Source organism: Cucurbita pepo, chromosome 2 (assembly GCF_057944985.1).
Source record: "Cucurbita pepo subsp. pepo isolate OVF chromosome 2, ASM5794498v1, whole genome shotgun sequence".
In the NCBI taxonomy this organism is placed as follows: domain Eukaryota; kingdom Viridiplantae; phylum Streptophyta; class Magnoliopsida; order Cucurbitales; family Cucurbitaceae; genus Cucurbita; species Cucurbita pepo.
Window position 1 is genome coordinate 12,783,391 of NC_141799.1, and position 13,775 is coordinate 12,797,165.

Consider the following 13,775-nt stretch of genomic DNA (forward strand, 5'->3'; position numbering starts at 1 on the left):
AGCAGACACACCAAACCTGCACTTTCTATGTGGTGTTTTCTTTTGTTTATCCTTTGTCCTACTTGGATCTGTGGAAGAATGAATGAAAAAGAGGGGGAGGGGGAGGGGGAGTTTCCATTTCAATCCCTAAAGAATGACGTCCAGCCGAAGTTGGAATCTGTGTCCATGGCAAGATGTTCTTTTCTTGGAGAGCAAATGTGGTGGAACTGGCAAGAAGTTGCTTGTGATTCCAAATTTGACCAGCCTAGTTTGCATTGCAGGAATAGGCTGTTGCTAGAATTTAGGATGTCTGATAGAGCCATCTAAATCCTAAAGAGTCTGCTTCTTTACAGCAAACTGTTACCTCAGCTATTCAGTATAGTGATTCAATCAACTGCATCCATTAGGAAGACAAGGTATCAATAAAATACACGGTTTTGTTCATGGATCCATTTATTCTCCTGTCTCTGTTTTTCTTTACAGGATTAATCACTCTCCTTGAACAGAGAGAATCTGCTTTATAATAGTACGGTGGCATCAAAGAAGGAAAAGAGAAAAAGGAAAAGAGAAAAAGGAAAGAGAGAAAAGTGGCGACCCCATATTCGATGCCTTTTCTCTACCCTATGAAAAATGTAAGAATCCAACTCTTTCTAGTCAAAGAACAACAATAATCTCCACTATAGACAACAGTTGACAGGAAAAATTCACTCCACTGAGATGTTGCCCCAAAGGATTAGAAATTATATTCAGGAAAACTCAAAACGCAATAGAAGCTTTACAGAACTGTACTTTGATCCTTTACGGTCAAAAAGAGGAACAGCATGGATGCCTGCCTTCACTTCAGGAACAGGCAGACAGTTTTGTCCTCCAAAAACATCCTTATCTGAAATGTTATAACTATACACTTCGATTCGAAGTAAAGCCAGTTCAGGAATGGTCAAAGGATATGTAAACTCTTCGTTCCAAACTGGGCTCCAAGTCTCCTCTTTGATCTCTGTTCTCTTTATTATCGCATCATCTGGAGCTCCTGCGATTCCAATCTGCATAAGGCTAACATGGTCAATATGCAGTCGGTGCAGGTAACAATATTGCTTGAACTATGGACTTGGGTTAACTAGATTTCCATTCATTTGAAACTTACCCGTGCATAGAAGTCAGGAGGGGAGTACAGATGAAAGTGGGTGCTTTCAAAATCCAAATTCCAGCCAACACCCATGTAGACTTTCACCTGTCATTGGCAATATAATGTTTTAGAGAGCAAGTCCAGCCGGACTTGATACATGATCTAGTTTGGCAAAATGCCTACCTTCAAAGTTTTTTTAACTGGCAATTTTGCATTAGGATCAAACACCTTGCCATGGGGATCAACTGTCAGTAGAAAATCAGGTTTTTTCACATAGCCACAACCTCCGTTCGATCGAAACATCCCGTACATTAAACTGAGAGACTTTCCGTATCCCTGTGATGGTCAAATTAAATTTATTTTTTTAGAAGAACAAGGACAGTGATATTATTTGATCCTAGAGAAAATGAAAATACCTGCATATTGAAAGCAACCATCTGAGCCCCGTGTAACCAAGCACTCATTGGGTTGTAGTTGGAAGAGTTTACTCGAGTTCCCTTTGGATATATCCTTAACATGTTCTTCTGGGTGAATCTGAAAGCAAGAACAGAGCATGATTGGTGTCAGTTTGGGAAATGAATTCTTTAAACTTCTCTTAATTTCTTTCTGGAGTAAACTGACGACATGTATGTTACTATTACCTAATGACATCCATTCCATGAGATTTAGTTGCCTTTTTTAGTGCCTTTTCACTCAAGCTAAGGCGTCTAGCTTTATCAGCTCCAACTTTTAGAGCTTCCTTCAATCCCCCCTTTGGTTTGCCAGCATGAATGGCAATTAGGCGTTTGTATTCGGATACACCTGTAGCGTAAGATTCGTAATCACTGTCGTCACTCTCGCTGGATTCACTCTCACTCTGCAACCCAATAGAGAGTTGTATACTTCATCAAGATACTGGAAACCAGAAAATGACTAGAAAAACACAGCTAAAATGTGGTAAATTTCAACGGAAAGCAGACCGTATCGACCCCATCTTCATCATCCGTTTCATCTTCACTGGAAGAATTCTCCCCTTTCACATTTTTGGATCTGAGATATTCTTTAGGGGGTTTTGTTGAAATGATGATCCGATACTTCAGTTCTTCTGGAGAAGGAAATTCTTGTAGATATTCTGCTTCAGGAAAGAACAGCATGTCTCCAAATGTTTCCTTGATGTTCTGCAAACAAAAACAAGCATCTCCCTCCCATAAATCTTTAAAGTATGAACAAAACTAATCTTTCTGTAAACAATTTGAGAAGGGAAAAAGATACCTCGGCTGCTTTAGCTTGAAGATCAGGAGTTAGGTGGTCTTCTAGAGTAATTATGACAGGATATGGAGATGCTATGAAAGCATTCTCTTTAATAGATTTCAGACATCTAACGAATTCCACAGGTGTTGTCAAGGTCCTAAAGAAAAGATTACACATTCAACTTCAGACAAACTACATTCTTCCTATATTTCAGTCAAAACCAACAATTCCATTTCTTAGTTCTTAGTTCTCTCACCTTCCATGAAGAACATCTATGTCATCTTCTTCAGAGTTTGGCCACAAATCAAGCTCCACGACTCTGACACCACTTTTCAGTGCATTTATAATCGGAACATCACTGGAATCACTGCTCAATTGATTCCCAGTTAAGTAAGTATTGTGACTAGTATAAATGTAATAATGGGACAGTGGAGCTCTCATATCCTGATGAACCTGTAAATGATGAAACACTTGTATATCTAAGAATCTGGGGTTAGGTTGAGGTACAAGACCCAGAAACCAAAATTTCCAAATTTCAAGGAAACAGGAGAAATAAGAGAAATTGACATCTCACCTGATCTGAAACTGGGGGATTGAGATCCATAGAGAAGAGATAGTAATAGAAATCATCAAGATTGAGACTGTGTTTTGTGAGCTTGGAGATCACATGATGCCGCCGCTGCAGCACTTGCTCAACAATCCGTTGAGCATCGGCCATTGACGCTGTCTGATCTCCTTGAAACTCCACAAGAAACGAGTGGAACTGCTCGACGGTCATGTTGGCAGCGGCGGCGTTGGCGTATTTGAGAAACGCCTCCTTGACGTCCGACGGTGGCTCGTCTGTGGACATCTTAAACCTTCTGATGAAACAGAGACAAACCCTGTAATTTCCCATAGAGAGAGAGAGAGAGAGAGAGAGAGAGAAACAAAAAAAGGGCAATGGGTTGATTTCAATTGCTTTGAATTATGGTTATATACAGGCAGAAGGGAAGGATTTTGGTCTTCATTTTTCAAAACAACACAGCCACCAGGTAAGGCAAGGCAGCCATTGGGTTTGAAATGAAAAGAGTCCGAGTTTAGACTCTTTCTTTTATGTCATTGACGCTCTGTTTCTTTTCCTTTTCCTTCCAATATATGCAGGCTTCTTCTAAAAGCAACGATTGGGGTGCTTTCTCTTGCCATGCTGAGATCAGGTTATACTGTTCCCCACTCATACTCAAAAGTATATGCATGCCTTCTTGGTAGTTTCATTGTTTGGATGGTTTAAACTTCAATTATTAAAGGTTATTTGGGAATGATGTGAGATACCTTTTAAACTTGCTAAAGTGATGGGCTTACTACTCACAAGTTGAAATGACTTGAAATGACTTGAAATGACTTGAAAGTGAAAGCTTAGAGATCATAAAAGTTCTTCCTTTTACTTTTTATTTTATTTTATTCCCAGAATTTTTCAAAATTTATTGTTTTCGCTGAATTTTATATTCGTTTAATTTTGGTTATCAAAATTTTAAAATTTATATTTTAGTCTTCGAACTTTTGAATTACAATTACATCAGTTTCCTTCTCTATCGTTTTGTGAATTGACTTCAAATTTATGTAGTTAGTATTAGTGTGTCTATTCGAGTCGTAATGTTCATTGTGGTGGGCAATTTGGTGGGTGTATTTGTCGGTGTAACTAGAATAGTTAATTTTAATTGAATTACAAGTTTTTATTTGTCGGTGTAACTAGAATAGTTAATTTTAGTTGAATTTCAAGTTTTGCCCAAAAACTTTCTTTTAAGCTAAGTCTATCTAGTTCTTAACATTAAAAAGTGTTAAAATAAGTTCAAAATTTTTAATTTTGTGTCGAGTGAGTTATTGAATTTTTAGTTTTGTATCTAACACATAGTTCATCTCCTCAACATTTTTTTAAATCATAAATCTATTCAACACAAAATTGAAAATTTGATGCAACATAAAATTTAATTATATATCTAATAATTTAATTTAATTTTTTTTTTTTTTTTTTTGTAAAAAAGAAATTGAAAATTGAAAGAATAAACATTTTTAAAGATTAGAAAGAACTTGAATATTTTAATTCTTCAAAAGCAAAACTATTTTTTATTAAAAAAATGTTTTATTGCTAAAATAAAATTTATAGCCAACAAAGTTTCCATTGCAAAATTTAATAATTAAAAAAAGTATGGAAATATTTTTGTATTTGATGGTAATAAAATTTAATAAGTGATACAAATGACGATAATAATACAAAAGAAGCCTCCCAAGAAGGGTCCAATGGTCAAAATATTATAGCACAGTAGGAACCTTCTGGGTCCATTTGAACCTTAATGGTTAAGCTATTTATTTTCAAAAAATAAATAAATAATAAATAAATAAATAAATAAAATAAATCCACGCTCTTCACATTCTTAACCTAAAAAAGGCAGCATTTTATTTGAAAATGATAATATGGTTTTTTTAGTATTTTTCTATGAGAATTTAAACATTTTATTGTAAAAAAAAATATTAATATTTAACTTAACAATTTTTAGAATATCAATAATCTATTAATATAAAATTTAAAAATGATGCAAATCTAAAAGTTTAAACTACGAAACTAGTAAAATTTCATGATTTTTAACGATATGTTTCAATATTTATTATCGTTGAACAAAAAAAAAACATACTAAAACTCCTTCGTTCTAATACTCTTAATAGAACTCTTAATAATCAAAACGTGTGATTATAATATTGAAGAAATTAATGTGAGGAATTCATTCCCCAAAAGAATAAATCAATTTGAGCTTCCAACCAAGCTAAAAAGGGAAAGGAAAAGTGGGAAACCAAATTAAAATATTATAAATACTTTGGAAAAATGGAAAGAATAAAAATAATTATAAAACTAAAAGTGACCTCAAAACCAGATGCCTTCTCTTCTTTATTATAAAGAATACTATATATTTTTATTTTTATTTTAATCTTTTCATCTTTCATGCGTTTTAATCAAAATTCTTATTGTCTTTCTTACTGATGTTTAAAATTTATTAATGAAATTTGATCAATAATACCTGTTGATTGTTGACCTTGTTGACCAAACGATTCGACTATGCATCTGTTGGATTCGACTATGCATCTGTTGGATTCGACTATGCATTTATTGAACGACGCTTACGTTGTATCCAATCACTAGACCACTTCTTACTTTGTGAAAATGGAGCTCCCCAAGGCTTCAACCAGCATTCCTCCTCTGTCGATTCGCGATGTCTCGTGGCTGTGGTGCACAAAGAACGTAACAATGTTGCAAAGACGAACTTTAACACACCAACTAATTTGATGGTGGCACCAATGATCAAAGAATCTGAGTAAGAACAACAAACACAAGAAATTAGAGATTAAAAAAAAATAGAGAGTAAATCTTTCAATATTAGATATAATTTAAAGATTTATGATTTATTGAACACATAATTAAAAGAATCTTAGAAATTTATTTAAAACTTTCCTAAATTTAATAATAGAATTAAATTTATAATTTAATATTTTATTTTAATCTACCTACTTCAGCACAAATGTACAAATTATTTTAGCATATAAGATATCTAAAAGTAATTATTTTGGTATTTTTTTAAGATGTATTTTCTTTTTTTTTTATAAAAAATAAAAATAATGAACATAGAATATTTCTTTTTTAAAAAATAATTATAAATATAGCCATTAACATCTTATCACATTACCCATATCTTAAATGGTAGCAATATTACTGTTTATTTTAATTATTTTTTTTAATCCTTTTCATTAATCATCATATTTATTATTTATTTATATTCCTTTTGATTAGTCATCAAATTTATGATTTGGGTTTAGCTACAACTTTCAACAAAGCTCCAAGATTAAGGGAACTACAAAGTTGTTTGGTTTGTGAGATTGAGATTAGGAAAATTTCAGCAGCTTCCTACTTTCTCCTCGTTATTATAGTTTTAAGTTAGCCCATTCACTTGCTCCACTGCTCTGTGAGAAGCTGGCAGATTCAATTGGCATTCTGATCTGACCGTTCCGAGAGATTTGTGGAACTGTTCGTGTCCTTCTGGCATCCGATGGATCAACTCGTTCTCTCCCGGAGACAACGAGTCGATGAACTGCAGCTTTCTTCTGTCTACCTCGTCCTTAATTCTCTGCAACACAAAGGGGAAGTAATGAGTTCATTAAAACAGAAACTCGGTATTATACGTCGATCCCACTTTCAACTACTGAAAAAAAGAGCGAAAGAAGCAGGAGAAAACTACAAACGAGATCGATCTCATGCACGGATCATTTTTCAAGATTTCGAAGAGACCTGTGAACGTTGAGGAAGCAGTACTTGTATCCATATAAGAGATCGAAACATGATGTATACTGGAACAACAATGACTTCAAACAAACTAGAAAAATGTTACAGCTAGATTGGGATTATGGTCTCTGTTTCGTATGGACACGCCACGAACATAAGTACTCTAATCATCCTCTCGCACAAGATAATCTATAGCCGTTTACACACAAAGCAACCTCAGATGAAGTAAATGAGTGTTCCCACAGCATGGAACTTCGACACGCCATTTCGACTCTGATTGAGAAACTTGGCTCACACTAAAGTTAATGATATGGGCAACAGGTAAAAAATCAAAGCTATTTGCACTTGAAATCACTGTTCATGAAGTTAAGAAGAAAACTATCACTGCCTCTAAAAAATCAATCTAAGGAAAGAGAGAGAACACGCAACAAGCAAGTTCCAAGACTTGGGAGATATGTTATGCTTATATAGATATAGATATAGATATAGATATGATTATCTTGCTAGTTTTCACCCATCTTCACTATTCTCACGAGATCTTACTATGTTTGATTAAACTTGTCTTGGTTAGATGGCCATCATGGTTTGAACTCGTTCACTAAGCCCTTTAATAGTTTTATGGCCTTTATTGATGTAACAACCTAAACCAGCTAATAGATATTATCCACTTTGGCCCGTTACGTATTGTTGTTGGCCTCACGGTTACAATATCTACTAACGGTGGGTTTGGGTTGTTACAAATGGTATTAAAGCCATACACCGAGCAGTGTGTTAGCGAGAACGCTGGCCCCCAAGGGGAGGTGTGGATTGTAAGATCCCCACTCAGTTGGAGAGGAAAATAAAACATTTATTTATAAGGGTGTGGAAACCTCTCCCTAACCGACGCGTTTTAAAATCGTGAGGTTGAGGGCAATGTGTAACGGGTCAAAGCAGACAATATCTACTATCGGTGGGCTTGGACTGTCACAATTGACGACTAGGCCAATACTAATTTTGTGGCGACTACTCATCAAGCCAGTATGGTTGCTTATGAACCTATAATTTACAACCCGACAACCCTATGATTACAAGAGCATTCTCTACTGAGATAAACCAGAATAGAGCAAAGTTAAGATATGTTTTGGCTGAAACTTATTTCTATATCTTTAGATCTCTCATCTTATTCAGCCGGATATGCATATGATTACAAATTCAGTAATATGATCTACTAATCATTTATATTGTCCTAGAATTGCTCATAGATAAGAACTACATATAAACTATCAAACAAAACACCAACATTTCAATTTTTTTTAAACTGTATAGTGTTCATCCAGCGTTCGAAATTAGAAAACATACCTGCAAGATTCTGGACTCAAAATGGGGCAGGCCAATTTGGGCGACAGTAAGAGATCCAAACAAATTCCCAAGCAATGCAGCATCCGGCACAGCCAATCCAGCCGTGAAACCCGCGGCAAAGCCACCCAAGAAGCTGTCACCAGCACCGGTGGGATCGAGCTGAGTTGCTGTAAACGGAGCAATCTGCAACACGCCGCCGTTCGAATATAACTTACACCCTTCTTTCCCTTTCGTCACAACAACAGGGCAAAGCTTCTTGACCTCTTCAACATCCATAAACGGAGCCTCTTCAGCAGAAGCTTTTAACAATCCAATTCGAGGCAACAAATGGAAGAACCCACTCTCTTTCAGATTCACATGCTGCACAGTCCCATCAATTTCATCAAAAACCCGAATCAAAGACTGAATATCAACAAACACAACATCACAAATCTCAATCATCCGTTCAAGCGTCTCAGGGAGAACCTCCCCACCAACCCCAACCGCCATTCCAAATTCAAATCTAAAATCAGGAAGATCTGAAGGCAAAATCGGAGCACAGGCGGAAACCCTTTTCAGAATCCGATCTCCATGGCCATCGCCGGCGATTGAAGAGTCGAAAAACGCACGAAACGTCGTCGTCTTCGAATTCCCGACAACAATCGGACTCTGGTTAGTCGAATAGGCGAAATCTTCCCCCACCTTGGAAACAGTGAGATAGGTAACCGATAGGCCTTCAAAGACCGTGGAAATGAACGAGGCGGCGCCGCCGAGAGACTCGGTGACGACATGGGCATCGCGAATAAGGACATCATGGCAGAAATTGCCGACAATCAGAGCACGAGGAGGAAAATTGGGAGGTGGGTCTTTGGTATCGCTCACCATTTGAGGGTTGTGAAGGGAAATAATAGAAAGATTGAAGAGAAAAGGAGAAAGTTTCGGTGGGTATAGGGATCATGGGTGGAAAAGGGAAGGAAAAGGGGCTAAGCCGCCATGGGAGGAGGATTTCGAAACGGAAATGAAGGACAAGAAGGGATTTGTAATGGAAGTGAAGGTATGCATTTGAGGACAGAAAAAAAGAGAGTCGTGTAAAACGGAGAGAGTGGTGGCGGCAGAGAGAGGCAACGTGCGCCGGAGAGAGATTTGGATTCAAAAGGGTTTATGTAAAGCTCTGGTTTGCATGGAATTCTTCTGTTTAATTCATTTCTGTCAGAAGAACAAAGTTTTGAGGATTGCATTTATTTCTTTTTTTTCCTTTTTCTTTCAAATAAAGTGGGTCAACAAAGGGAGCTGAGGGGCCAAAAAATAATAATACCATAATATTACAATAATAAGAGAAAAATAACTTTCTGTTCTTTAAAAGTGTTTAGTAGTATTTTAAATTTTAGATTTAATATATTTTCACATTTCACTAATTTTTTTTAATGTTTGATTAACCTTTAAGACATTTTAAATGTATCTAATCAGAGTATATTATATTTTTTAACCAAAAAAGTCGAGATTTAAATTACCATCTCGACCTTCTTTCATATATTAATCTAAAACTTCCAATCTATTATTTAAATATCTAAATGATATTGTGTCTAATAAATATCTAAACTTGTGTATTTATGGCACCTCGTCTCCCTATTTTTCACCAACTTCCAAAATTGTTGGCAGAGGCGAAGTGATATGGACAAATTCCAAATCCAAAGGTGGAATTCAATCTTAATAACAACAAAAGATATGGGCGTGGCAGTAACCCTTCAGGGCAGCTAAAATGACCAAAACAGTCGATAAAAGGTAAGAAGAGGAAGAGAAAAGAAAAGGATCCAGTAAGATGATTCAATAATAGCAAAAAGTAATGTACTGCTTTAAAAGATCATGAAGGAAGCCACCTTAGAACACTAACCACCCCGGCAACAAACCCGAGGTGACAATGGATTCCAAAAAACTTCTCTCGCGAGGATTTGAATTTCTAACTTCTAAGTGGAACACGGAGAATATATGTTTTGACCAATTGGATTTAACAAAGAAAATCAGACTTAGAGTTGGATGATTTGAATATCTAATCTACTGTGTAACAGCCTAAGTTCATCGCTAGTAAATATTGTCCTTTTGTGTTTTTCCTTTCGGGCTTCCCCTTAAGGTTTTTAAAACGCGTCTACTAGAGAGAAGATTCCACACCATTATAAAGAATGTTTTGTTCTCCTCCCCAACTGATATGGGATCTCACAATCCATCCCCTTTGGGGCTCAGCATCCTCAATGGCACTCGTTCCCTTCTCCAATTGATATGGACTTAGGACTTAGGCCTTAACCATCTAATTTCAACTAATAAATTCAGGACTCTTAAAAGTAACAATATACAATCAAAGCCACACAAGAACTCTTCAACTCATAAATAAAGGGATTTTCTTCTGCTTTGGACCTTTTAAGCGAAAAGAAGATAAAAAATTACATACCTGGAGTAGTCATCCGTCCTTTGAGAGGTGGGAATCTGAAAGCAAAGGCAAAAAATGCAGAATATTAATGAATGGCCATGACATAATGGTTAGGAATCTGATACCACCTCAATTCAGCACTTTTGAATAGGGTTCCAACTGCTGCAATCACAACCGTCGCTGCAGCAATTCCCTTCTCTAATTCCCATTTCTTTTACGTCTTATTGCTCAAAGGATTAAAGAAAATACCAAACAAAGCCAAGAAGATAAGATCCCACCAGAAAAATGCTTTCATCCACCACTTTGGACATTAAACATGAGCTGTTACGCATGAACTAGTCCTCTAGACAGGATCTCATCACATTTGGAACATAATTTGTGGGAGCATTTAAACTAAAGAGGAACCTTTTTTCAACATAATTTATTGGGATCTGGGCAAACTAATATATAGATAATGACGATATCAGTTGCTACGTTTACCATGTACTTCCATCTGCTATAGAACTCTAGGACATAGTTTTGTTTATATCAAACCAAATAGAAGGTTAAAAGCTTATAATACAAAGTATTTGGTAGATAAATATATATCAACTAAATCTTTTTAATTCATTGCAGCTATAGCGCAAAGACTCGGTAAATTTCCCTTCCACAATAGCAGCTATTACAGGGATTGCATAAATCAAGACCAGGAGAAAACCTACATTATTTACTGAGGATTAATAGAGTGTCACGCCATGCAAGTTATAAATGCCACAAACTATAGTTGTTAATCTGAGTGAATTCCACCCATGAAGGTCCTTGGATCGGGACAGTTGCCCGAAAACTGAGCTTGTGAGAAGTCAAATCCAGGGTTCTGCAAAGGAACTATGAGAGCATATTAAATTTCAAGATTTCATTACATGACTGACACGACTCTGGACATATGAAATTATGTAGGAAAGGAAACAAGTTCATGAATTTCAAAGGTATCAAAACTTTTCAAAAGCATTCCACCCAATAAAATTTTAGTAAACTGACGAGAATCCTACAACTCCTCCATCCATATGTGTGTCTGTATGACATGCAGAGTGGATAACATTCGTATGCAATGATTGAATGCAACCCCAATTATATCTATACCATCCAAAAAAAAAAAAAAAATCAAAAGCTTAAAAATACAAAAATATGGAATTCAAAATACAACAAAACAAGTAATGCAGGGCATCCCATGAACTTGAGAATGGACTTATGAGATATTTTCCTTCAACTCGATTGGGTTCTAAAGGTTGCCACCAAGGATAGGCTCCAAATGGAGTAGCCTTGCAGATGAATTCTTGAGCTTGGTCATGGATGAAGTGTAGGAATATTTGGGTTATATCACAAGTCCTATCATCTGCAGCTTTGCAAAATTGGTTCATCTATCCAACATCAGCTAGTACAAGAGCTCATCATATGTTCAAGTCATCTTGGAAGTGCCTTGAAGGAAAATGAGTGAAGCTTTTGGGTTAGGAGTTTCTTCACCCTCTTGTTATTGCACCTAATTGACTACTTAAGGGATATCTTCAAAGAGAAGAAATCAAACAAAATAGACTATCATTGTATTTTCTCTTGCTTGGTCCTCGGTGATGTATGAGAAAAACCAGGCCGTCTCTTATGAATTGAAAATTTGGAAGAAATGGTTCATGTACTCTACATTAGTTGAAGATTTCATGTATGCATCTAGAGATTTTTTTTTTTTTTTTTTTTTCTCTCTTTTTTCTATCTTGACAGCTTGAAGCAATTGATCACTGACTAAAAATGAACAAATGCTCAAGAAAAGAAACAAAAGGAACATAAAACAAACATGGAAAGCACAAAACATGTTCATATCATCTAAAAACATGGAAAAAAAAAAACGGACCTCCTCTTGAAACCTTTGGAGCATAAGACGCTTCTGCTCAAGATCAGTGGAGTAAGGATCAAGTTGACCCTGACCCTGTATGGGAGAAGCCCATGTCTGACCCTTGTCCCTCTTCTGCAGTGTAATGTGCATTATGCCATCCTCTGCCACACCGAATAAACAAAACAATTACACCACAAAATAGACAAAAGCGGAGCAATAGAAGAGAAACACAAAAAGAGACATCAATAATCTGCTTAGAAATTCCTTATATTTGGTCTAAAATCATAACATTCAACCGCCTCAAAATTATAGTTAATCATTAAAGCGAGAATTCGCAATCACCTAGCGTCCAGAAAGACGAATCCGTCTTCACAGGGCAAGTAAGTTCGTGCTGCAAATCAACGATTCAAAGCAATCAATACAACATACGAATTAATACATCAAACTTAAATCAAGCAAGAAAGAGAAATGAAAATGCAATGATACTGACATTGAGATAAGGAGGATTCCCCTTAATCCCAAGCTCGACATGTCTAGACTGAATCTTGCAGTAGAATTGCTTTGAATGAACATTCGGAGGCAAATTAATATAAATATTAACCTCCTCCAGAGTCTGATCCCATTCAAACACTTCCTGACCTGAAAAGAAAAAAAAAAAAAAAAAAAAAAAAAAAAAAAAAAAAAAACTAGTAATACAGTGAATTAATTCGGCAAATTGAACATTCTGAAGATGAAATTGATGAAGAGATAGAAAATACCGTTGTGGAGAAAGCTATGGCGCTTTTCTGGAGCCAATTTCTCCGCCATTTCTTAGGGTTTGCTTCTTCCTTCTTCCTTCTTCCCCTTTCCCGCGAGTTTCACAGAAGCTTTCCCCTTGCTTTGTTTCTCTCTAACGAGAAGTTCCGGTCTAGCGAAGCTTAAATATTATTCCTGAACCGGCCCCATACTTTTACATATTTGCGTTTTGAACCCGTGTTGAAAATTTGAAACTATTTCCAAAATGGGTCTTTTAGCAAAGAGAAAAAAATATATTTGCAAAACTATTTTTAAATATTAAAATATAAAGTTTTTAGTTGTTTCTTCCATAATCACATTTTTGTAATTTATTTAGTTAAATAACAATTTTATTTTTTCAAGTTTATCTCAATTAATAAATTTAATTTTATGTTTATTTCATAGATAATAAATCTCTAAATTTTAAAAATTATTAAATGGGTTCGAAGTCAATTAGATAAACAAATAAAAATTTAACGACTTATTAAATTAAAATTTATAAATTTATAAATTTATTTAAAATCAAATTAAACACCTAAATTAAATTAGGAAAAAAAATAAAAACAAAAAACAGGTGCACATTAAAATGGAAATATATATAATATTATTATTACCATTAAAATTAATAATTATACTTTATATTTAAAAATAAATTAAATTTATTCAGACATATATTGTCACGTGTCAAGAATTTAATAAGATTGAAATTCGTCCAATCAACACATGTTGTTTCACCGTGTTTTATCTTCATTCACGTGTTTATGTC

At 35.3% G+C, this 13,775-nt stretch overlaps 3 protein-coding genes and 1 long non-coding RNA gene across 6 annotated transcripts; 1 reads left to right on the forward strand and 3 right to left on the reverse strand.

Annotated features, from left to right (window-relative positions):
* Positions 1 to 398: 398 nt before the first annotated feature.
* LOC111787514 (phosphoinositide phospholipase C 4) lies at positions 399 to 3,227 on the reverse strand. The gene is made up of 9 exons (XM_023667499.2): positions 2,907 to 3,227; positions 2,589 to 2,785; positions 2,354 to 2,489; positions 2,062 to 2,259; positions 1,744 to 1,958; positions 1,519 to 1,636; positions 1,286 to 1,438; positions 1,121 to 1,207; positions 399 to 1,019 (listed from the first exon to the last, which is right to left on the reverse strand). Exons 1-9 carry the CDS (start codon positions 3,225 to 3,227, stop codon positions 726 to 728), a joined length of 1,719 nt encoding a protein of 572 aa, XP_023523267.1. The 3' UTR covers positions 399 to 725.
* Positions 3,228 to 3,791, forward strand: LOC111787520 (uncharacterized). Its single transcript, XR_002814001.2, has 2 exons — positions 3,228 to 3,363; positions 3,473 to 3,791. It is a non-coding gene; the product is annotated as an uncharacterized LOC111787520 (long non-coding RNA).
* A 2,306-nt stretch (positions 3,792 to 6,097) lies between these two features.
* On the reverse strand, positions 6,098 to 10,377 carry LOC111787516 (inositol 3-kinase). Of its 2 annotated transcripts, none has more exons than XM_023667500.2 (2): positions 7,974 to 10,369; positions 6,098 to 6,480 (listed from the first exon to the last, which is right to left on the reverse strand). In XM_023667500.2, the coding sequence occupies exons 1-2, from the start codon at positions 8,835 to 8,837 to the stop codon at positions 6,286 to 6,288; spliced, it is 1,059 nt and encodes a 352-aa protein (XP_023523268.2). In that variant the 5' UTR covers positions 8,838 to 10,369; the 3' UTR covers positions 6,098 to 6,285. The 2 variants fall into 2 exon arrangements, with proteins under 2 accessions (XP_023523268.2, XP_086977234.1); XM_087121108.1 differs by lacking the exon at positions 6,098 to 6,480 and adding an exon at positions 6,490 to 6,931 and having other exon boundaries at positions 7,974 to 10,377.
* Positions 10,378 to 10,868: 491 nt separating this feature from the next.
* On the reverse strand, positions 10,869 to 13,159 carry LOC111787517 (uncharacterized). Of its 2 annotated transcripts, none has more exons than XM_023667503.2 (5): positions 12,994 to 13,159; positions 12,726 to 12,874; positions 12,578 to 12,626; positions 12,254 to 12,396; positions 10,869 to 11,227 (listed from the first exon to the last, which is right to left on the reverse strand). In XM_023667503.2, exons 1-5 carry the CDS (start codon positions 13,040 to 13,042, stop codon positions 11,141 to 11,143), a joined length of 477 nt encoding a protein of 158 aa, XP_023523271.2. In that variant the 5' UTR covers positions 13,043 to 13,159; the 3' UTR covers positions 10,869 to 11,140. The 2 variants fall into 2 exon arrangements, with proteins under 2 accessions (XP_023523271.2, XP_023523270.2); XM_023667502.2 differs by having other exon boundaries at positions 10,869 to 11,238.
* Between the last annotated feature and the right edge of the window lie 616 nt (positions 13,160 to 13,775).